The sequence below is a fragment of the Schistocerca gregaria genome, chromosome 1, assembly GCF_023897955.1.
Source record: "Schistocerca gregaria isolate iqSchGreg1 chromosome 1, iqSchGreg1.2, whole genome shotgun sequence".
NCBI classification, from domain to species: Eukaryota; Metazoa; Arthropoda; class Insecta; order Orthoptera; family Acrididae; genus Schistocerca; species Schistocerca gregaria.
Window position 1 is genome coordinate 165,060,358 of NC_064920.1, and position 25,797 is coordinate 165,086,154.

General features: G+C 36.5%; 1 protein-coding gene across 2 annotated transcripts in view; it reads left to right on the plus strand.

The window, feature by feature from the left end:
* LOC126336059 (sulfotransferase 1C4) overlaps window positions 1-25,797 on the plus strand; it is a 34,078-nt gene that overhangs the window by 4,890 nt on the left and 3,391 nt on the right. The window contains exons 1-6 of one of the 2 annotated variants that reach the window (XM_049999542.1): window positions 2,633-2,941; window positions 3,470-3,569; window positions 3,826-4,024; window positions 6,189-6,315; window positions 6,582-6,676; window positions 21,676-21,859. In XM_049999542.1, the coding sequence (XP_049855499.1) occupies window positions 2,731-2,941; window positions 3,470-3,569; window positions 3,826-4,024; window positions 6,189-6,315; window positions 6,582-6,676; window positions 21,676-21,859 (916 nt within the window). In that variant the 5' untranslated portion in view covers window positions 2,633-2,730. Of the gene's footprint in view, window positions 1-2,632; window positions 2,942-3,469; window positions 3,570-3,825; window positions 4,025-6,188; window positions 6,316-6,581; window positions 6,677-21,675; window positions 21,860-25,797 lie in introns of those variants that run through there. The other variant, XM_049999546.1, reaches the window with a different exon arrangement.

Below are 25,797 nucleotides of genomic sequence, written 5' to 3' on the forward strand. Positions count from 1 at the left end.
AGAATTGGGTTTTGTCATACAGTTAACTTTTAGAGTGGTTACTTTTTGCGAATCTCATGTTGGGCTACAGTGTACATTATGATGTCTTGGAACAGTAATTAAGTCAATGATTGCTGGTGATATAGGGATTTGTTTCTAACTTATTACAAGCTGTCTCAGGGTTTTATCCTACAAAACAGGGTTCAACTAGCATTTTTGCATTGCTACTGTGTAAACTTCACCAGAAACTCATAATCAACACGAAAATTGACAGGCATGTGTAATATATACACACTGCTTTTCATTATATTTGATTTAAATATAGATTCACAGCAGGGACTTCTCATTTCCTCTACAGATTTTCCTTCTTTTTCAATTATAACAAACTTTAGGACCAAACAAAAGTTACTCACATTGCTCATTATCAAATGCATAATATTCACTCAAGATAGCATCTGTTGTTTTTATTGTGGCATATACAAACATTTGTTTCAGTTCCAGCTGCACAATATTCATTTAAGTCTAGATTGTTGCATTCTGCTTATGAGTAGGGTCATTTCTCCTTTTCTTGTATTAGTACCACAATAAGGAAATAGTATCTTGCAACCTTCAATGCAAAACTACTGTCTTTCAAGTGATATTCTGATAAGATGCACCCAATACTCAAAGCTCAAAATTATCACATTCATACATTTTCATTTATTCACACATTGTGTTCCATAATAATTACAGGAATTATTTTTAGATGTAACATCCCTGAGTACAAATATCCACCCAATATTAAGACAAGTGTTTAATAATACTCTTTACATTGTTTTTGAATATCTTGGTTTTGCCAAGTTTCTGCCTGATCTCTTCTGTCAGCCTGTTAAAGACTTCTACACCAGAACACCAACTCCATTCTGAACCTAAGTAAAGATGGAAAATCTATACTGAATTAGTTTTACTTATCATGTTATGTCTCATCAGCATGTAGCTGTAAGATTCCCAAAGTCTCCGCAGAGCCTTCAACAATATGTTATCAACTTTACACAATATTTTTCATCCATGCTTCTGTGTGTTATGTCAGAGATTATAAAATCAAGTCAAATTTACATAGAACTTTGACACTGCTGCACTGCTCTATGAGAGTATTGAGTGATATACTGCAAAGTGTGCTACCAGTGCCAACAACTGGTCAACAAAATGAGAGATTTATGAGTGCAGAAGTGAGCTTATTGCGTTTTCCAATAAGTTGTGATCTCTACCACTGCTGCTATTTTTAAGTCATTTTTATTTTCCTGGAATTGCATAATATGGGTTTTTTAAGGTTAAGAGTTAAGCTGTTTGCTGTGTACCAGTTGTAAGCATGTTCAGCTGTTTTCCTGACAGCATCTGGTAGGTATGTTTGGTATGTATTTAAATCAAGAACATAAATAAGCAAACTACAAAATCTGGTGGGAACCGATATGAATAATTTCCCACTCTGAATTTAGTAAATTCTTGTTAAATGTTGTACTGATAAGTGGGCTCATACTGCCAAGTTATTTGTAAATTTGACTCAATTTCATAGTCTCTGATATAATATTCCACATCCTCTCAACCTGAAAAGTTTTATTTCATTTCCACCTCCCTTCTTTGGTGCTTCACATTTTGTCAGGCAGCATATTTTGAGAACATGGGACAAAAAAAGAGAGAACTATTGCTTTTTAGTGACTAATGATTTTGAAGGCTTTTTATATTTTCATGAAAAATACTAAAGAATATTTATTTATAATCATGCCCCTGAATCAACTAAAGCTTCTAACATGGCCACCCTTTGCCTCAGTTGCCTATATCAGCACCATCTTTTATAAACAATTAATCTAAAGGTCATTTTTAAAGTGTTTAAAATGACAGGAATGGAACGGATAGTCACATTTGTTGGACTGATCCAGGGACAGCAAATAAATAAGTACATGCATGTTTTAAATGAAATGAACTTCATCTAATTACTTATTATTGTGCTGTCTTTTTATTATGAAAAACGTTCTGTGTATTAAACAGAAGTGTTGTAATTACAGAGAGGTGTATGTTTCTATAGAAAATAGCAAAATTCTTCCTCATTGTGGTTACGTCCATCTATGCCACCCAGGAATTTTTCTGAGCAGTATAAAGAATAAAAGATGAATAGCTACATGTCATTCTTTACTGTAGCCTCATAGGTAATTTATTCATTTGATGCAGCATATTAGCACATTCTTACATAATTGATAGTGCTTTACAATTAGTACAAGTTGCCTGTGGTAAGAAACACTGAATACTCAGCAAATATATATTTGTTTATTTTGAAGACATTATTCCATTTTTATTTGGTGAATTGGTAATTCTGTTTTACTTCTATTTTCAGTGACAACATGTAGAGCTATTTCTGAAGAGAACAACTGACAATAAGGTTTACATATTTTTCTCTCCATAAAACTATTTTACATTTAATGTGTACATTTGTTGTGACATAATATGATGCTAGCAAACACCAAGAGATAACAATAGAGAGGAAATTGGAGGATGAGAGAAAGAGAAATATAATCTTTGTTCTTAAGCAGGTCAAGCTCCTTCCCCACTTTCACCAACAATGCTGCACATCTCAGCAACTTCTCTGCTTTCTACAGGCACAGTATATAAGAACAGCTCAGTTACAAAGAACACTCAGTCATCGGTGTGATGGAAAGTCGGCTAGACTGTGCTGCAGTTGTTTATCTCTCTTAAGGCTTAAGGTCTTAAATCTCCGAAATGTCTACAGCATTTCCATTGTCTATTAAATATGTGAGCCCGGATATAAACAAACAATTATTAGAAGATTTTACAGGGGAAAGAACTGGTTTTGTGCAAGTAGGTGATGACCAGTGGTTTTTCCCAAGCAAGTATGCATCTGAAGGAGTTAATTTCTACAATTTCAGTGTACGGAAAGATGACACATGGGTGGTAACATTTCCTAGATCAGGTAGGATATTTTAGATGAGCATTTACTGCTTAAATGCCTCATTTCTGAATAGCACCACAATACTTACTTTTGATAACTTATGCATGTTTTGAGTGTGATTTAAAAAAAAAAAAATATGTTAATAGCAGGCTTACATTGTGCAATGTGGATGAGTACCTTAAATTAATAAATGAAACTAAGTTTTTCTCACATAATCCAGAACAACAACAGTGCTTCAGTCATCTTTCAAAAGCTTATTTCAGACTGAGTATATACCATTTGTCAATTAAACATCACGTAAAATCTTTTGAGGATATCATATATTTTTTGGTTATCACAAATGTCAAATTTCCACCTGCTTGCTGCTATTTGGAACATTTTATTAGATGCCATATTGACCCAATTTAGAAAAATTGATTACACTTTTTCTTTTTTTTCCTCCAAAGTGGTAAAAAATAACTTCTTTTGTTAGTACATTTTATATATTGCTAGGTACATGATTTTTATATTATTTATGGTGTGAAGAAAAGCAACATTTTCTATCTCCAGGAACAACATGGACACAAGAATTAGTCTGGTTGATAGCAAATGATCTTGACTATAATACAGCTACCAAAATTCCTCTGGTTGACAGATTTCCTTTCCTTGAGTGAGTGAGTTACTAACAATAAGTTCAGTACACTAAAAATATTTTACACCACAGTCTATTTACAATATTTATCTCCAGTAATTATTTAAGGTGACTTAACTATTATCACTTTCACTTATATATATATATATATATATATATATATATATATATATATATATATATATATATAGAACAGAACTGTAAAAACCATAGAAAGTCTTCTGGTAACTTCACAATGACACACTAAAAACTGACTGACTTTTATTTTCTGCAGATTTAGCGTATTTGTGCATGATGAAGTGAAGAAGGAGCTTCTTAACCAGTCTGAAGGTGATCCAGTAAAACAGGCTCTAATAGAAAAACTCAGTAAGCCAGGATATGAAGTCCTTAGTGAAATGCCATCACCTCGCTTCATCAAAACACATTTTCCATTTAGTCTCTTGCCGCAAAATCTTTTAGAAGAAGGATGCAAGGTAAACACATGTATATAGCAATAGACTTGTGAATTGTCTACTGAAATGTCTGCTAGGTAAAAAATTGCTTCTGGTAAGTACTAAGCACTGTTGTTATTTTGGTTACATTAGTTTTTACCAGCATTCATAAATTTTTTTAATTAGATAACATCTGTTAAAGACCGTATTAGGTGACAATTACCCATTAATGGAGGTCGTCTTTCTAGCCTAACATTACTTGGATGGCATTGTGTCATTTCCCACTGTGTCATTGACTGTGCATTCCTCGTGCATATCTTACTGTATAGATCAGATAGCTCTCTCCAGAGATCCAAATGAAGAACTATATCTGGAACAGTTTGCTTTGAACTCAGTCATAGCTATGATGATAATACTAAGGATATACATGTGGATCTTTAATGGAGTGGTTTCCCCTTGCCTTCTTCATTTTATGCCATTGACCAACTATAGTTTTATCCACCTTTAGATGTAATTTCTTACTTGAGGGACAAGAGACCCACTCATCAACCCTCCTGAGAGGTCATAGGAGTCTTTCAGTCCTCGCATTATTAACCACCAAAGTATAACAGTCTGTATATTCAAATGTTTCCTCCTCTCTACCACAAGGAAGTGGATGCCAGGAGTACCCATTCATTGAGTCTGTGAGCACAATGGTATTTCATAAACTCTCCAGTACTTTTAGAGAGGAACAGCGTACTGAATCTAATTGAAGGACAATTTTCACTCATTTTGGAATAAATGTTGGTGAGCATGAGAGGTGTGAGCATGAGAATTTTTCTACTGGAGGAGTGCATTTCCCTGATACCATTAGAAAAATATTATAACATAACATACAATATAAACAAAAAAGGAATGTCTTTGACAGTGTTATTACTATGTGCTAAGTACATGCTTTTAAGGTGAGTTTGTTGCTTAATGAATGCTACTTGAGGTTTCACGATTTAATGCTTTTATTTTACTCTTAATTCCATCTGGGTTTGTTTGATATACATATTCATACAGTCATCTGTAGCCACTGACCTTCTGTAAAAATATGTGGGTGGTTCTTAAGAGTCTACCTGAATGATGGTTTCAGCTGGTGGTGTGAAGTAGTCAATGAATTTTTTGAGAGCCAGTTCTGAGTCTGTCACATTGTCTCCAACAAATAATAAAGATATATTCTCTTTTATGCAGCACACCACAACTTGCTAGTCTGATAACATTTCACATGCCCCTCATTTTATTTGATTATTCCCTTATTATATCATCACTGAACATAACTTTTACATGTCTGACAATTCTTGTAAACAGCAATGCAGTTCATCTGATCAGCTGGTCCAGGCCAGAATCTGCATGCTGTTGCCATTTGGAACCAAAATGCTGAGCATGTGTACCATTCTATCATCATTGACCAATTCTTGAGAAGCTGCCATTTGTTGACCACAGTGCAACCTTGCTACGCATGTCGTGTTTTCAATGCCATGCTGGCATTTTACAATGTTTATTTCTGTGAAACAACGTTAGAAACAACAGACCACTTTTTCAGCAAGCCAAATACATTTGTAATGGACTCAACAGTTCCATACTCAGCACATGGTTCCTTATCTGTCCACAGAACAACACATTAAATCATTACCTTTATTGCTCTCTAATAGTGCCAGATGAAAATATGGTCAACTACAGTTGCATAAAGAAAATTCATGAAATAATTTCTTTTTGTGTGCTATAAACTTGTCGTTTCAAACATTAAGTGTTAGAGAAACTTCCAATAGGATATATTTTGTTGGAAATTAGGGGTGATAAACTAGCAGACGGAAGCTATGAGGTAGTCATGGGAGAAATGTTCGGTAACTCAGGCAGCAAGAGAATTCTCTATAAAAGGCAAGGAATTCGGAAAGTTTCACAATAATATACACACCATTGTAGAGTGGAAAATACATTTGATATTTTCATGATCTTTAATTTAATCATCATTAAATCATAACTTTAAAATTTCCAGTCTATACACTATTCTGAACTGCACTGTAGTCTCTTAGCTTCTGGAATTGGGAGAAATTAGAAATCCTCCTTGTTTCTTGATGGAGTGTATGAAGTTGCTCTGTGCATTTTGTTTGACAGAGGGAATTATATTAAGCACATAATTATGAAATTTTATTTAAGTAAAAATACTTGACCACTTTTACAGGTGATCTATGTTGCAAGAAATCCAAAAGATGTTGCTGTATCATTTTATCATCTAAATAGACTCTTCCGTACACAAGGATATCGAGGGGATTTTAAAAAGTACTGGGACTACTTTGAAAAAAATCTCCGTAAGTATATCTGAATAAGTCCTTGTTCAAATATTCACACCACTTCTAGTGAAAAGTATGAACTTCATGATCCCTGCACAAAAACTAAGAATTATTTGTCGAAACAAATATGAAATAAATGAACAAGCTCAGTAAGAGGATTTCTTTCTCAAGGAAACTGCCATTTTATTTGAAAATATAAAAAATTGTCAACAAAACTAATTTGTTTGCACAGTAGATACTAAAATGTAATTCTGAATTTCTATAGAGGATGTGAACTTTTCTAGATCCATGGACACCTTATTGGACACATGTCACTGAAGGATGGAAGAGGAGGGAACACCCAAATTTGCTGTTTTTGTTTTATGAGGAAATGAATAAGGTAAAAATAAAATTTTTGAAATTTATTCTACTGAAGCGCAAATAAATGTATTCAAAATAACAGTTTTATAGTGTTTTGTGTTAGTTAAATTGCTTCATGAAGATTAATATGCAGTAAAATGAAATGTAAAATATGTAGCACAGAACAAAGTGAAACAACTTACTTCAAAGAGGAAGCACAAAATGTTAAGTCAATGACACTACAATGTGCTTTACAGCTAATTTATCCTCCACATTAAACAGAACATGAGGAATGGACACTACTCATAATTTTAGTACAAGCTTGTGTCCTCTTCTGAGGATGAATCACTGAGTTTGATGGGTATAAGGACATTACCCACATTAACTTAAATTTGTTTACCAACTGTCACAAAATGTTATGTATCCTGTTGAAGCATCCTGGATCAAATATTTGACTGCATTTAGTATAAAATCTTACTTGGGAAACTGGAATGTTATAGCATTAATGAAACCTTTCATGTATGGATGAATTATTTCCAATTATGTTGACCCTACAAAGAAAGTGATGCCTTTTTTGCAACTCCCGTTGTCTGATGGAGTTATCTTCTGGGACATTGCAGCCAAAGTACATAATCTTATTGTTCTGCAGAAATGAGCTGTATGAACATTGTTTAAAGTAGGTAATAGTACGGGTAAACATTTTCTTTGGAAGTTATTAGAATATTTTGGACACTACCAGAAAGTTTTGTCTAGCCAGAGAGTTTTCAAAATTTTGTCTGAAAGTTTTGTTCCTCCATAAACTTCCATTTTCTGAAGCAGCTGACTGGGTTTCATATCACCAGTTACCAGTTCACTATTTACATTCTTAATTTGATGTCCACTTTCCTTAAAAGTCATTAACAGTCTTTCATTATGTTGTTTCATATGTTTATTTATTAGCCATTCAGCATGATTACCATGCATTTCGCTTATTCAAAATACATTTTACATATTTCATAAAAGTATAGTTGTTACTAATTTTTACATTATACATTATGCATACATAAACATACATCTTTTTAGTAGTTAGTAATTTGCACATATTACTCACATCATCATTTTACATATAGATAAATACATAAACTTCTTACTAATCAGACAATTTCAGTGATAATCATTATACAGTTTATGTTCAAGAAATAAAAAATGACTCTGAGCACTATGCGACTTAACTTCTGAGGTCATCAGCCGCCTAGAACTTAGAACTAATTAAACCCAACTAACCATAGGACATCACACACATCCATGCCCGAGGCAGTATTTGAACCTGCGACCATAGTGGTCGCTCGGCTCCAGACTGTAGCGCCTAGAACCGCATGGCCACTCCGGCCGGCCAAGAAATAATTATATGGTTTTACACATTTAGTTAATGATAGTTACATTATTTCATTGTTTATACATTCCTTTCAAATTACTTCCAAGATATTCTTCAATTGAGTAATATGCTTTATTTTTGAGCCATGGGTCTAAAACTCCTTAAATTTAAAGCGGGTGAGGGTTTTGACAGATTGTGGCAGTTTATTATATAACTTTAGACTTGGGTGTTTGTGAGTGTTGTGTGTCAGTAACAGGCTAGAATACAGTATATGAAGCATGCAGTTGTTTTGAGTGCTGGGCAAATGTAAATTCATTCTATGTGTGAATTGTTGTATATTTTATTTACAATGTATTAAGCAGCTATACATATAGAGACTTGGGAGTGTTATTATGTTTAATATACTGAAGTGCTCCTTACAGCTTTCTGTTGGACCCAATCCTTATAAACATCTAATTGCATTTTTTTGCCATTTGAATACAGTTTGTGCCTGGTGAATTACCCCATAACAGAATCCCATATTGTAGCTGTGACTGAAAGAATGCATAGTAGCAAAGCATCAATAAACTTTTAACGACAGAATATCGTAGTTTTATACAGCAGGAATTTTACGCCTGCAAATTTTCCTACCAGGTAGCTTATATGGTCTTCCCATGAGAGCCTTTAGTCCATTTTTAGTCACAGTAGTTTGACACTGTGATTCTCTGCTTTCCGTACCTCCAGATTAACACAAATTTCCTCTGTTTTTGTGTTGTTTATACATAACTCATTAGCAATAGACCACACCCTACATTTTTCGAAAAGTTTATTAATTTTTTTTACCACCTCTTGCATACCCCCACCTGTCGAGTTCATGGTAATATCATCAGCATATAAAACAATTTTGCAAGCTATATAGTTAGGGAAGTCATTAACATAGATAATAAAGAGGAAGGGTCCAAGAACGGAGCCCCGAGGAATTCCTCTCTTAATTTTCATTTAATATGACCTTTCATTGTTCACACACACTGACTGTTGCCTGTTATTTAAGTATGGCTTAATCAAATTAAGTGGTTTGTCTGCAATACCATAATATTCTAATTTTTTAACAATTATCTCATGTGATACTGAATCAAATACTTTGCTTAAGTCTATGATTGTTGCACAGATGGTCAGTTTCCTTTCAAAAGCGTTGTGGATTTCGGTTAGCAGGCTTTCAATAGCTTTTATGGTTGACTGATTAGTTCTAAATCCAAACTTGCTGTCATTAAGTAATTTATTGCTCTCAAAAAACATGTGAATCTGTGTGTGTGAGCAGCTCTCTATGATTTTGGTGAGTATAGGGACAATTGATATTGGTCTATAGTTATCTGGCATTCCTCTGTCACACTTTTTGTATATGAGTAGTGTAACTCTAATTTTAAGGCAATCAGGGAAAATGCCATTATCAAGGATTTTATTTGCAAGGTAGAGTAGAGGAGTTCTAATTTCCTTAATTATAGCATTTATTACAAAGTTACTGAATCCATAGTAGTCTTCTGTTCTAGAGTTGTTCAACTTGTTTACAGAGTTATTTATATCTGTGGCAGCTATTCTACTCCAGTTAAATCTTTTATCCTTTTTATTCTGTGATTGCGAAAGAAAAGCTTCCACATCAGTTAAATCATCACTTTTTGGTACCTGGGCGGTTACTGAATTTATGAAGTGTTTGTTGACAGTGTTGCAATTAATTGGGTTACTGATTTCTTCTTTCTCCATGTTTATCTCACTGTTCACTATGTTCCAGGCAGCTTGTTTTTAAAATTTAAAATATACTCCTCATTTGCTTTCATTTTTGCTGCTTTAATTACAGATTTGTATATTTTTCTTAAGTTCATATATCTATTCTTGTTTTCTTGATTGCCTTCAATTTTGTCCTTCAGCATTGAGTTGAAGGATTCTAATTTTATTGAGGTGCAGGGTGTACCTCTTTTTTGTGTGTTGTGGTTTATGCATATTGCCATGGTTACATCTCTTAGTAACAAGAGGGCAGTTACTGTCTAATGTATTTTTTATATTGGATATGAATGCAGAAACGCTTTCATTTATATCTTTATCAATGGTTAGTATTCTAGCCATTCTGTTCTACTCAGTTCACTTCTCATTACTTCAATGTTCTCTTCCTTGTGAGCTTATATGTAGTTAGCATCCTGGTATCATCAAGTGTCAGATTTCCAATTCTGAGCCATTTGCCATCATGGTTAGATAGTCCTAATTTGATGGTATCCCATTCTGCTTGATTCCTATACAAATTGCTAATGATATTGTCGAGGCATGCCTCCATTCTGGTCAATTTTTTCACTTCAGCAGTAGTAATTCATTGATCTTAAGGTATTTAGGATGTATACCACAGTTTATCTCTTTACTCTTACATCTATATTAATGTTTCCTGTGATAAATGTTTTATTCTGCTTGTATTTGGTAGTCAGTAAGATTAATCCAGAGAGTTTTTCTGTGAGTATCTCCTCATCAGAAGCTGGTTGTCAGTAAACTGTTGCAATTAATTTATCTAATGAATATTTGTTGCTTTAGTCACTGTTCACAAGATCCCATATATTTTCAACAAATTGGGACTTCATTAAAAAGTAATTGAATTTATTGTTTTATTATTAGATCTGCATCATTTACCAGTCATGTTTGGACAGACTGCATCAAAATTACATACACACATATGATTTATTTACAATTTTCACATATATTCAGACAAATATTCATTATATATACAGGGTGTACTAAAAAAAGGTGTCGAATATTTTGAGAGGTGGTAGTACTCATCAAAACATGAAAAAAAGTCCAGTAAACATGACTACAGAAATGCATACTTTTTGTGATAAACACATATTTACAGGAGGTGTTCAACGTGGAGTTCATTCATGGAAATGCACCCCTCTGTCCTCTGGCATAAGAAATGTGCACCCTTTGAAGTACACCCGGTTGTTGTTGTACTAGCTGTCACTTGACCCTGTATTGTCCACACATAGTGGATTAGCATAGTGTAGACCAATTTCTTCAAGTGTTCCCATAAGCAAAAGTCTAGGGTCTCGAGGGCTGGGAATAAGCAGGCCAAGGTGTGGGGATTCCCTGAACAATTCAGTGGCCTTGAAATGTCTGGGTCAGATGATTGCACACATTGTGACAAAAGTGTGCTGGTGGCTCATCATGCATTAACCACATTTTTATTCATTGCTGCAATGGCACAGCCTCCAGCAAGGTAGGGTATACATTAATGAGAAAGTCCATTTAATGTGCCCTAGTTAACCTTGCTCATAGCATATGGCCCTATTAATCTGTCACCAAGTACACCCGATTGAGAATCAGTGTTGATGCCCTCTTTTCTGAATTGTTTGTGGATTTATATTTGCCCATAAATTCTGGTTATGTAAATTCACAACACCATCTCTTGTGAACCATGCTTCATTGGCAAATAAAATCTTGGATGTGAACAGTGGATCTGTTGTCCCCCTCTGCAATGGCTATTGATGTAACCATCATCTGCGATGATGATCCTGTGGCCTTAATGCCTGAATGCACTGTAGATGATATGGGTACAGCAATTCTTCATGAAGTACCTCCCAGATAAGAAAGTGAGACATGCCTTCCGCTGCTGCTAATCATCGCACACTGGTCCCAACGGTTTCTTCCACTGAATGTAGCACATGCTTCTCCATGTCAGGTGTACCTGTGTCCCTCAGACACTGGAAAAGTCTGTCGAACAGCTTATCACTTATCAGACGACACTTTGCACTGTGAATAGTTTTCATTGTAGAGGGTACAGGCTCGTAGGCTATAACCATTTGCTAAACTATAGCAGAAAATTGTATCCACCATTTCACTTGCTGAGTAGTAGGCTTCCAATGCTAACAAGTGGTGGAAGAAAAAAATGTAAATGTACTACTACACCAATTGTACATACAAACAGAACAATAACAGTAAATACATAAGTGAATCACATTTGGTAGAAGGCAAAATAACATGATCCCTACCCAGGGTTGACAGTGTTGTACATTAAGGCACACAAACATGACAAAAACTAATGTAGCCTACAACATGACTTGAACCAGACAACTAACTGCAGACCACCTAATGGTAGGGAGTGTACTGTGAGTAATACTGCCAACACATTTGATGGAGCATCAGCACAATGACTGTGCTAAACTTTGCAACTAAGCATTGCGCAGCCCTTCTTGTAAACACATTTTTATCTCAGGAAGTATGCTTTTGTTCATTGGACTTATTTTTCTTGTTTCGATGAGTACTACCACCTCTCCAAGCATTCCAAAGTATTCGACATTTCTGTCTGAACACCCTGGTGACAGGGATTGCACTTCTCAGGGCAATGAGTTAAACGTTTTGAAAGGAACCACTTTAAAACCATCTTTTGTTCCAGACAGTCAACAGCTAGGTGTATCAATGTTCCTCTTTTTGGGGGTGTCATGACTATGTATATCTTGCCTTATGGTGGAAACTCTTTGGTTTTCTTTTACACTGATGAGGTATAAAATCATGTGCTGGCTGAGGGTTTTCATTACTCCTGACCAGGTGAATATAGGCTTGCGGTGCTCCAGTCTTTCTTGATGCAATGATTCTGACTGCATTCTTTTATTGCCTTAACACTTCCTTGCAACCTGCAATGTGTCCCTGTAACAGCAGGCCACAATTTTTGAGACTATGAAACAGTGCATAATACTCTGTTATAAGGTATGAGTCAGTTAATAGACCTTCCTCAGAAGGTATGTTATGTGGGAGAGCTTGGAGCATGCACACACACACACACACACACACACACACACACACACACACACAGGCGCATGGGTCATTCATTGATAGCTCACTGTCAATCATGAGTCCTAGCAGTTTGACAGCCACCATATTATCATAGTATCCAATGTTGCTAAGGCTGCATAACAGACGTGTTTTTTCTTCAGTCATTTTCATTTTATTTTCAATGGACCATTCTTTGACATTTTCAAAGAACATATTTGTAGCTTCCAGCTTGTGCAGCATGTTTTTCTTTCACAAAAAAAGTGGTGTCATCAGCAAACTGTGGTTGTTACAACCCAGATCATTAATGTAAATAAGGAACAGGAGAGGCCCTATGATGAACCCCTGGGGTACATCATTCTCCAGTTTCTGTTCTTGGGAGATTGCGCCAAGAAAAGATACTATTTGCTATCAGTTTTCAAGATAGGATTGGAGAGTAGCCACCACAACAACTCTAATACCATAATACTTTAATAAGCAATAACTTGTACAAGATGCAGTCAAATGCCTTCTGAGGTCACAGAGTGTCAGTGCCAGACTTTTCCTATCTTCAAACCCTTGCCTTACCTCCCTAATTACGTCCATTTGCTTTCTCTTACGAAAACCATGCTGTTGTCCTGAAAGAGTTTATTGTCTTTGAAGTAATTTTTGTAGCTATTGTTTCATTACAGACTGCATAGCTTTAGCTAGGACGGGGATTATGGAAACTGGTATGAAACTGGACACTTCACATGGATCAGCTTTTTTGTAGACTGGTACTGTCCATGCCAGTTTCAGGAATTCTGGGAAGACACCAAAGGAAAAGCATTTGTTGATTACTGTGGCTAGTGGTGAGAGCGAGCTCTGGAATAATTTCCTTCAGGACTGTGTGGCATATGCCATAGATACCTGCTCACTTTGAGTATTTATATGTATTCACTATTTTTTACAATTTTCTTAGGGTGCACTTACTTCCAGTTTTTAAGCAACACTTTACATTTTTATACGAGCTGTGGACTCTAAACCTGGGGCTGGAATTTAATTTACAATATTTCTTACTGTCCTTATGAAGTACTGATTTAAGGTATGCTCATTTATCAGAGTCCAAGCTGCTTTACATGGATTATGAGCCTCTTGAACAAACTTGTCATAATATTTCTTCTTTGCACCCTCCACTCCCTTTCTGTAAAACCTGTTGGCTCTGAAGTAGTTACCATGAAGCAGGTCTTTAGCTGGAAGTTCTAAAGCTGTTTTCATACAGTCCCTGAACATTAATACAATGCCTTTTATTTATCTAGCTCAGGTGTATATCATATCTTCCCTATAACAGCTTTTTCCTTCCTTGTAATTTACCTGCAGGATATTTCTTGAGAACTACTGGGAATATGTCATCAAATTTTGTTTTCAAGGTTTGGAACACATTTAAATGAAGCACTGGCCCCACTGCATTTCCCTGCTGCCATTTCACACCAGACAGTGCTACTTTACTATCATTTAATGTCTATTCTTTAATAACCCTCCTACTGAATGTGTAGCTTGAACGACATGTACTTGGATGCCATTTACTCTTATTCTCCATGCTGAGTTCCATTATTAATGCACTGTGGTCTGTGTGAATAAAAATAGAAAATGACCAAAAACTACTGCAAATTTCACTTAACATAGGTCAAACGAGGAGTGCAGTACCAGTAACCCAAACACAAGCCAAAAACTTTGTCTCACAAATTTCGCATGACCTATATAGCTCAAACAAAGGCCTCAGTACCAAACTAATCACACACAAATTGGAAATCCAATATCACAAATTCTGATTGACCTACATAGTTCAGGAGTATACTGTGGTATCAGCAACCAATACACATTTTGAAAACCACACATTTTACCTCACCTATAAAGAGCCCACAATATCAAAACCATAATACTCATATTGTCAAATTCACTTAACACAGCTAGATAAAACGAAGCCCTCAGTTCAAGAAAACAAAATTCATTCCCATAACTAACAAAATCATGACCTAACTGACGACAGTAAAGCAATCTTGACATTTGATATTGCAGTGCCTGTATTATTCCAAATTATGGTACGAATGCATGTTCAAAGGAACAGGCACTGTGGGGACAACAACCATCATGAAATACATTAAATAAATTCACATCTGCAAGTATGGGCAACCATCAGTTGTAGTGTGAAAAGATGACAGTGAATATTTTATCCAGACAGGGTCTCGAACTCTCATTTCCTGCTTATCGCAAGCAGTCGCCTTACTTTTTGGGTATCCATGCATAACTCACGGCCAGCCATAACTACCACATGTCGCCAAACATGTGTCTACAACCTCTACTCATACATCCATTATGTATATACCCATGCAGGTAAGACATTTCTTTTTAAAGTCACCTGCCTGGTGTCAGTGGATAAATACAATGTTGCAATGCCTGTCTTGTTCAATTTTATGATGCAAAGTTTCTTTCGACATGCATGCATCTTCAAAGAAACTTGGCATCATAATTTCGAGTAACACAGGCACTGCAACATTGTATTTATGTGCCGACACTGGGCAAGTGGCTTTAAAGTAGAATGTCTCATCTGTATGGGAATATACACAATAGAAGTATGAGAACAGGTTGTTGGAGACATATGGAAGTTTGGGTGTGACTGTGAGTTGTGCGCGGATAGCATAATTGTAAGATGACTGCTCGTGATAAGCAAGAAATCTGGGTTTGAATCCCAGTCTGACATAAATTTTCACTGTTGACTTTCCATTCGACAGCTGATGGTTGTCCATATTCGCCATTGCGAGTACATTTAAAGAATATCCACATTACCTACCAACCACAAACCAATACAATTACCAAACATGAACAATAAAAACCCTAAAATTAAAAAGAAAGAACATGCATCATCACCTTTTTCTATATACAAACACAACTACAAACATAAACACACATATCTCATTTCCTCAAGGCACACACATTATGTGTAAACAGTCCAAATAACTGTAAGGAGGAGTGAGAATTTGACAATGAGCAACATATCTTTGCCCATAGCCACATAAAATGACCTCCTAGTAAATTTATTTGTCGTATCCATAACTGACAGAAAAGAAAACTAATATTAAATCTCCAGCCATAAGAAATGCAAAGCACTAATGGTAAGACCGCACTGAACAGAACTGCACTGCAGCAGAGTGGCACGACATGAAAAGACTAAGTATTGTTTTTAGGTAGCCATATGAGGCAGAATGCCCATGGGGCAGTGAAACTGTGCGGAAAAGTTGACCAACTGAGCAACTATGCCATGCCATGCCATGCAGCGTCACGTAGTTCTGTTGTCACTAGTGCAGTATAGCAAGAGTCAGAACACCACACGTCATTCCAGTCATAGCTCTTTTGACACACAAAATTAAATTTTGTTTACCAACATGGCATTAGATGAGGAAAAGTTAATTTTGTGTACAAATCAATACCTAGAGTTACAAGGTCTGTTCAAAAAATTCTGGAACCTCGTTGATAAAATTTTTCTGTGCTTGTCTTTTACTTGTTGCGCATGGTCTCCTTTGACCTACTCTCCTCCACAGTTGATACACAAGACCCAACGCCGTTTCAACTTCTGGAAGCAGTCTTGGTACGTCCCTTGCTGGATCGCACAAAGTGCTGTTGGTGAATTTTCTTTTATATCATCTATTGTCGCAAATATTCATCCATTCAACAGGGTTTTCAACTTTGGAAATAAAAAAGAGTCCACAGGGGCCAGGCCTGGAGAGTACAGAGGAGCAGGCAGCACAGTGATTTCATTTTGTGTGCAACAGTCATACACCAACAGGGATAAATGTGCCAACATGTTATTGTGATGCAAGAGCCATGAATTGTCTCGCCACACTACAGGCTGTTCCCTTCTCAAATTTTCTCACAGGCATTGCAATACACCCTTTCATACGAGAGTTGCACTTGCAAACTACATCATCAATTATTTGCTGAATGTATTCCAATCTCTGTCTTCCTCTACAGTTTTTACCCTCTACAGCTCCCTCTAGGACCATGGAAGTTACTCCCTGATGTCTTAACATATGTCCTATCATCCAGTCTCTTCTTCTTGTCAGCGTTTTCCCTACATCCTATTCCTCTCTGATTCTGTGCAGAACCTCCTCATTCCTTACCTCAGTCCACCTAATTTTCAACATTTTTCTGTAGCACCACATATTAAATGCTTTGATTTTCTTCCATTCCAGTTCTCCTAAAGTCCATGTTTCACTACCATACATTCTCAGAAATTTCTTCCTCAAATTAAGTCTTATTTTGATACTAGTAAACTTCTCGTGGCCAGGAATGGCCTTTTTGCCAGTGCCAGTCTGCTTTTGATGTCCTCTTTGCTCCATCTGTCATGGGTTATTTTGGTGTCTAGGTAGCAGAATCCCTTAAGTTCCTCTACTTCTTGACCACCAGTCCTGTTGTTAAGTTTCTCGCTGTCCTCATTACTTTCATCTTTCTTTGATTTACTCTCAATCCGTATTCTGTACTCATTAGACTGTTCATTCCATTCAACAGATCTATTTCTTCACTTTCACTGAGGATAGCAATATCATCATTGAATTTTATCATTGATATCCTTTCACTTTGAATTTTAATTCAACTCTTGAACATTTCTTTTATTTCCACCATTGCTTCTTTGCTGTACAGATTGAATGGTAAGGGTAAAAAGACTACATCCCTTGCATACACCCTTTTTAGTCCAAGCACTTCGTTCTTGGTCTTCCACTCTTATTATTCCATCTTGGCTCTTGTATATGTTGTGTATTACCCATCTTTCCTCAGAGCTTACTCATATTTTCCACAGAATGTCAAATTTCTTGCACCATTTGACACTGTCAAACTCTTTTCCAGGTTGACAAATCCTATGAACATGTCTTATTAATCTATGTCCAACTCCAAACCTCTTATCGTTTGAGGTGCATGCACTACTATGCCACACCACACGGTGGACAGTGTGTTACTGTGACTCATATGGATTACTAATCAGTCTTGTCTCCCTTACTGGTCTGTTTAAAATGGACAAGTTAATACTTTGGAAGAAAAGTACTGATGCACTGATGATGGTGAACCTACAGCTAGTGTTAGAGTTGCTGTATGAGAAAACAATGACAAAAGTATTGATGAATGTGTGGCAGTGACAAAAAAACACTATTTCATGAAAATAAAGCATCATATTTGTCAGCCCTCATGCAGTCAGCAGTTTGCACAGATCAATTATAATAAGGCAAAAGGTTTTGCTTTTGAAAAAAAAAAAATGTTCAGGGACATTTGGGAATACAGAAATACAAGTTCCTTAGGAAAAATAAATAGAAATTGTAGGGAAGCTAAGGTGAAATGGTTGCATGAAAAATCTGAAGAAATCGAGAAAGAAATTATGTTGGAAGGGCTGACTCAGCATATGGAAAAATCAAAACAATTTTTGGTGAAATTAAAAGCAAAGGTGGTAACATTAAGAGTGCAATGGGAAGTTCACTGTTAAATGCAGAGGAGAGATTGGATAGGTGGAGAGAGTACAGTAGTGGCCTCTATGAGGGGGAAGGCTTGTCTGATGTGATAGAAGAAGAAACAGGAATTGATATAAACGAGATAGGGTGTCCTGTATTAGCATCAGAATTTAAAAGAGCTTTGGTAGACTTGGGATCAAATAAGGCAGAAGGGATGGATAACATTCCATCAGAATTTCTAAAATCGTTGGGGGGAAGTGACAACAAAGTGATTGTTTGCATTGGTGTGCAGAATATATGAGACTGGCAATATACCATCAGACTTATGGCAAAATATCATCCACACAGTTCTGAAGATAGCAAGAGCTGACAAGTGCAAGAATTTTCACACAATCAGGTTAACAGCTTGTGGATCCAAGTTGCTGACAAGAATAAAATACAGAAGATTGGAAAAGAGAATTGGGAATGTGTTAGATGACAATCAGTTTGGCTTTATGAAAATTAAAGGCACCTCAGAGGCAGTTCTGACTTATTAGTGGGGTTAGATATAAATTAATAAAAGGTGGACACTTTTACTTAGTCCCTGGCTGTTCGGTGAAAGTTGGCTGACTTTGAGATGCTCCGGAATGTTTGTTGTCACTGCCAACAGCAATGCTATAACAGTATTGCGTGCCCTAGCAGTAAGGAGCCATTGTATGATTAGTGTAGATTCATGTATGGTGTTGTACGTAGTGATTCTCAATATTATTTATAAAAATGAGTAAAGAATCTTTACCAGTACTTGTCCTTCTAGTGACTCATCAACAATTTTCTTGTTACTTCTGCTATGCACTAATCTATTAAACATTCATTTCTTTTATAAACTGTAAATTGGCTGCTCTGCAAGAAAGAGGAGGGGATTGTTCAAGAAGCAAATGTGCAACAGTCTGATCACAAGCTTCTGCCCCCACATGCCTCTGTATAGGGGCAAAATAAAAATGCGAGATCAATACAGATGAAGGGAAAACCCTCTCAGAATGACAGTTCATCACGCGTACAGGTTAGAGCAGTAGCAGGGATGAATTCTCAATAACTTGTCAACCAGCATTTTTGCATTCTTAATTATTATGTACTATTATGCAACAATGTAAATGCAAATTTAACAGATTTCCCAGTAAAGAGGTGGAGGATGGTGCTGAGAAATGTATGTTTGAACATTGGAGAAGCGAGGCCCCTACTTCTAAACATTTGGAGAGGGGACACAAAGCACCTTGTCCCCCTCCACTTCCCCATGAAAGTTATCGTCTTTGAGCAACTTGTTCCTAGTTTAGAGAATGTTGAGGTCACCAGTTGTTGGTCCTGTTGTACAACTAAACTCAAAAGCAGTTAAAATACTAATGTCTTAATTGCAAGGATTTATTAAAAACTTAAAATCACATTTCAAAGTGGTAACTGGTTTCGATTTTATAAAAAATTATCTTCAGACCGTCTCTCTGAAACGTTAACCATTGATATTCGTGAGGAGAAAACAGGCATCAAAATTACACACTTCATTTACATAATAAATGTGGATAGACAGACTTAATAAAATAAAATGGTTTTATACTATCAGATGGTGAGCAGAGAGGTGGAGCATTGGGAGGTGTTGGAGAACACCACTGGTAACTGCTGAATAGTCTCAAAATGCTATATATTATAAAGACAATGTTGCACCCCTCACCTGTTGCATGACATCATTGAGAGCCAATATGTGAAGCTTGCACCCTGAAAGGTGTTTTTATGACATCTTTAGGTGAAATTACTACATTTAGCCTTGTTACAGTACAGCATTCTCTTTGCTCCACACTGTTGTCAAAGTATTGAATATTAGCTCCCAGCTCGATTGTGCTTCACATCTAGCATGTTAACATTTGGTTATGACACAGTTGCATAGCCAGCAGATGTGCCCCACTTAGCAATGTTTCCATCAGTTAGAAATGAAATTTTATTCCTGTAGTTACTATTCTGCTGTGCAACATCATCATTACTTGTATTTTATTGGTTTTAATGAAAACTTTGGTCCCAGATTTGGTCAAACTGAAGTTGATGCCAGCATGAAATGTGAGGAGCTCTTTTCCAAATGTGGAGGCATATAATTACATTATCTGTGAGGAAAACAGCTAAAAGAGAACTACAAGTTCGAAAATGACAGCAAGTAAGTTGTATGGGAAACTAAAGCACACAACTAAATTGTGCTTGCAACATGATGATATTGTCAGTCTCCTGTTTGTTTTTATACAGAATCTATGTTACCAAAAATTTGCATTCAAGATATTTATGAGTTGGTTGATATCATAACTTAAAGACCAAAATGTCTAAATTATTTGTGTGTGAAGGAAAAGCAAATTGCAGTGAAGTCATACATTAAGACAAGTGATGAAATTTGAAGCTCCCACACATTTTGGATTGTCATAGTTGGTGGAAAGGCTGTTTAAGAAAAGTCCTGCAACCATACAATAACTAGGAAAGATTGTTACTGCTCAACAGAAAATTAATTTTTTCCTTAGTGAATATATGGAATTTAAGTACAGTTCATGACAGAAGGGGCATGAAACTGTCAACAAATTTGTTGATGGTTTAGGGAATCAGTCATGTACAGAATTTGGCCACCTCTCTATGTTATCCTTCTGGGCTGTTCCAGTAGACTAAAAAATTTGGAGGACGTGAAGAAAATGGTATAGAATATATATTGCAGGATTTCTTTTTGATTTCAACAAAATCTCTTTCAGTGTGTGAATAATGAGGTAGACTGTGACACTGCAGATGATGTTTGTGTGAAGAATTTTACTAAAAGTGATCAACAGGTCAAATGTTTTGTAGTATTTGTATATTTATTTTCATATAGAGAGTAGAGAGTGATTGCCACTTTGAGATCCATATGCTTTGATGATGAAACACCTGCCTTCTCTAAGTATAATCAATCATCAGTCGATATTCATTTAGTGGAGAAGCAACATAAGCTTTTCCCCAAATTGTATTATTAGGAAGTGCAACTGAGATCAATTTCAGAAGGTGAGTACACCAAAAGATTTTATATATGTGTATAAAAAATTGAATTTCTTCTCAATTTGGAAAATCAGACGTTTTTGCGATCATCAGTTCATTTGTAGAAGGAATCTCTAATCAGGTTATCTTAAATTTTCATTTAAACTTCCAGGTTTGCCCACAGTGCTCCTTTATTTCTGACAGTCACTTTTTGAAGGCACTTGCAGCAGGACATGTGCCATAGTGTGTGTGTGTGTGTGTGTGTGTGTGTGTGTGTGTGTGTGTGTGTGTGTGTGTGTGTTTTCCCATTGTCATTTATTGCTTGTTGTGTCTATTGATACTATGGTGATAGTTTAATGTAAAGCATTAAAAGCTTTAAGGAATATACAGTTATACGGTTGCAATTCATGTGCTGAAAGTATATTTAAACTAATCACTAACTCCTTGCAGGACATTTCAGAAACTGTTGAAAGAGTGGCAGCCTTCCTTGGGAAATCTCTAACAGACGAACAGGTATCAGAGCTCACATCATATTTGCATATAAATAATTTCCGTAAAAACACAGCAGTCAACATGGATCAGCTGAAAGACATTGGACTGCTGCAGAATGGAGAGCAGGATTTTATAAGGAAAGGTATTATCAACAAGTCAAGCATTTTCTCAGCTAGTATCAACTTTACCTACTTTTTTTTATTAGGTCATAGAATTTACTACCAGATTCAGATGCACCACTTGTGAGATATAAAATTTATTGTGAATATAACAAAAAAGAAGATGAAAATTTAGTGTTCTCCCTTCAAAATAGAAGCACCCTCCTTTTTTTGGATCCTGCTCTTCTGCCACATGAAATACATTGTGCTGATCTTAGGTGTTTAATTAACATTTCCATTTCTTTTGCATATATTAATGAAAACTAAAATACTCTAATACTGTAAGTGAGCAGGGGATTAAATTCTCATCTTCCTTCCTTTCTTCCAAGGACCTTGGAAAAATGGTAATATAATTTTAGCTGGAGTTGCAGACAACAGTTGGCATCACTTATTGAAAAACACTGGCACCAGTCACAAAACTGACAATGCTCCTCTCACAAGTGTGACAATACTGTAACTCTTTGAGCAATAATGCAAAACTTGAGTAAGATGCTATGTGAAACTTGCTAATGCAGAGCTTCAGGAGTCACTTGGGAGGAGAGGAGGCAGGAGAGAGACATACATAAATAGCCATAGATGTAACTTATGCATCATCTATAGTATGGTCTCCATCTGAATGTGTCTCGAAAGAAGTTACTTGCACAATTAAGAGTCAGCAGAGTTCAGTGAGACTAAGGCAGTATCTATCCAGTCCCAATGCTTTCCAATGTTTTCACTATGTCTTTTTAAAGCCTTCCAAAACAAAGTGCTACAACTGCTACCAGTAAAGAAAAACTGTAGCTTGGGGAAAAAAGTGAACCTGAAAGAACATTTTCCATCAAACATAGGAAGGTCTATAAATAAAAAGGGTGTACAAAATTCTTTTACTGTATCTTTTCAGCCTCAGGTCACACAAATGTTACACCTGGTTTAGGCTTCTTAGAAACTTATCATTAGATGATATTTTAAACAGAAAGGACAAAGGCGAGTAGTAAATCTTAAGAAACTAAATGAAACACTCAAATCAACTTCTGTATCCAGCTGTGGTGATGCACTCCCCAATGTTCACACCTGCCACTTGTTTGCTCGAGCAGATGACACAAATGCTACAGCAGAAGATGCATGTGCCAAACCATTAGTATGTAATGAGGACCCTGGTATGACATGGACTCTCTCCCCAGTGATGTCTTTACAGTAGGTGGGTTTGTCCAGGTAGAAAGGGCAGACAGAAGCCTTTATTCCACAACTGACACTTCCCGTATGGATGTCCAGAAAACAAAACATCTGACACTATCACTGAACATTACAGGCTATTCACATTATGATGGAGAACCAGTGGGCCTACCTCTTTAAATGATCAGGCACCCATGTCCCCCTTCCCCAGACAGTTGTTCCAGATGTGACACTGAGCATTGCTTCTCAATTACCACCAATGTTAATACCAGCAAGACAGCACTCCGGCACCTTCCAGACACTCCAATAAATGGTGCAGTGTGTTTGCCCACAAGAGCATGCTTGCAAGTCTTTATATACTTCTCCACAAGTGGCCTTCCTACACATGTGAAATAACGTTGCCCTTATTAATGCCACTTAACTGGTAGTTAGACATTCACCACATAACTATTCCATTTAACCTCTCACCTTAAACTGAGGATGTGAATTTGTGTTAGTAGTGAGATGTGTCTGGTCTAGACACAACAGCTGGACCATTGTGTACATTTAACCATCTCTGCATCTTTCTACATTTTCTTGTTGACATATTGCTGCCAGCAATCTAGTATGATAATCTGCTAAATAGCCTCCATCCACCAAGTACATTTTATTCCACTAAATGGACCATTTGTTTGCCAGTGCATTTAAATTGTTTTCTCTCCTTCCATACCCAACATGCCTACCCCTTAGCAGTTAGCTTTATGATAGTCATTAGCAGAACAAGTGAGGAAAAAACTTATTTCCACACTGGTGGCCATGGCGATCAGCCCAGATTTGGTAGTCTGTTCCATGCTTTCCCCTGACATGTTCCACACAGCCACAGCATGCCTTGTATGCTCACACACACTGAGTACCATTAGCCAACATGGAGAAAACTTCCACTCAGTGCACCAGTCCACGCTACATGCTACATGCTACATGCTACACTTTGTGACCAATTCCATCCCTCCTTCCTGCCCCCACTCCCCCACCCCCCATTCCATCTCCCGTTCACCTGCAACATGCTGCTGCTGACACTGTGCTCCTTTCCTCCACCAAGCCCAGCTACACTGATTCGAGTGCATAGCATGCCATCCCTGCTCTGACATTTCTATACCTGGAGCACTAATTACGGGTGTGATGGTGCAGCTAAATGCCAACACTAATATACCATGCTCTTTGATTATGGACCCAGCCAATCACCAATGGCCCCTCCATGCCCATACCCCACCCCTGCCATGGCTTATGATTAGCAACTGCAAATGGATGGGTTTCATATTTTCATCAGTCACTGTGCACAGCTCATCAGGAGTAGTGATATTAAAGTGTAAGCCACTTGTTTGACATCTAGACATGCCAGTCCTCTGCCCACGTGCCTCTGTTCAATGAGTGTGACCCTTAGCTATGGTTCTCAACTGCCAATAAATATTTGCAGGCTCCTTCATCACCAGTATTTCCCAAAATGCCTACTACAGATGCATTCTGCAAGTCGCAAATTTGTTACCAAGAATAATACTGAAAATGAAACATTTGTTAAAACAAGCTATAACAAAACAAGTGTGAACTGACAGAAAAAGGAATTCCAAATAAAGTAGAAAAGAAAAAAGAAAGAAGAATCACTTCATAATAGATCAGAAAATATTGTTGATGAACTTCTTCTATTCCAATGAAGAGTCTCTTCACACAAACACTCAAAATTAATGTTTTAGATTATGTTGTGTCTTGGTCTTCAGTCTAAAAATTGGTTTCATGCAGCTCTCCATAACAGTCTTCCCTGTGCTATTCTTTATTTCTTTTAACTGCTGACATCATTTTCCAAAACTTTTTAGAAGGTGACGTATTCAAGAATAATAGTAGCGTGTGAATCACAGTTGTCTCCTAGATAAATTGAAATGTTATGGGACTGATGATATAGCCAGCCAATAGATAATGTCAGATAAACCCAAAAGTATGCATAAAGTTGTGGTTAGTAATTCAGCCAATGTAGTCCTTACAACATTATTCTGACTGGGGAGAAATCATGTATGGGGTTCACCAAGGCTCAATCTTAAGTCTGCTATTGTTCCTTATACATGCAAACGACGTTCTGTCTAACATACAACAAGCAGAATTACATTGTTTTTGCACATCTTTTTTCACTAATATTGTAATAAAGCCAAGTATTAAGAAACAGAAGAAGTGGTAATCTTAAAAGTATTACTGACTGATTTTCTGTGAATGGTCTCATCCTTCTTTTTAAAAAGACACAATATATTCAGTTCTGCACAATCAGAGTGTTACACCAATGACAAGTGTAACACATGGTGTGAAAATAATAAGTAGGGTGTAAACTTCAAAATTCTTAGGTGTCCATATCAATGAGAATTTAAACTGAAAAAAGTACATATGATATTGAAGTTCCTAAAACATCTTAGCTCAGCTACATTTGCACTTAAAATCATTGCAAATCTTGGTGAGAGATAAGTCAGTATGTTGACATATTTTGCATATTTTCATTCAGTCATGTCGCAGGGGATAATGTTCTGGGGTAGCTCATCTTTAAGGTAGAAAGTGTAGCTCAAAAACGTACTGTAAGAATAATATGTAGTGCTCACACATGATTATCTTGTAGATATCTCTGTAAGGAGTTAGGCATTAGGACTACAGCTTCACAATATATTTGTATTCCTTCATGAAGTATGTTGTAAATAATCCAGTGCAATTGAAAAGGAACAGTGATGTACATAATTTCAATGCCTGAAGTAAAAGTGAC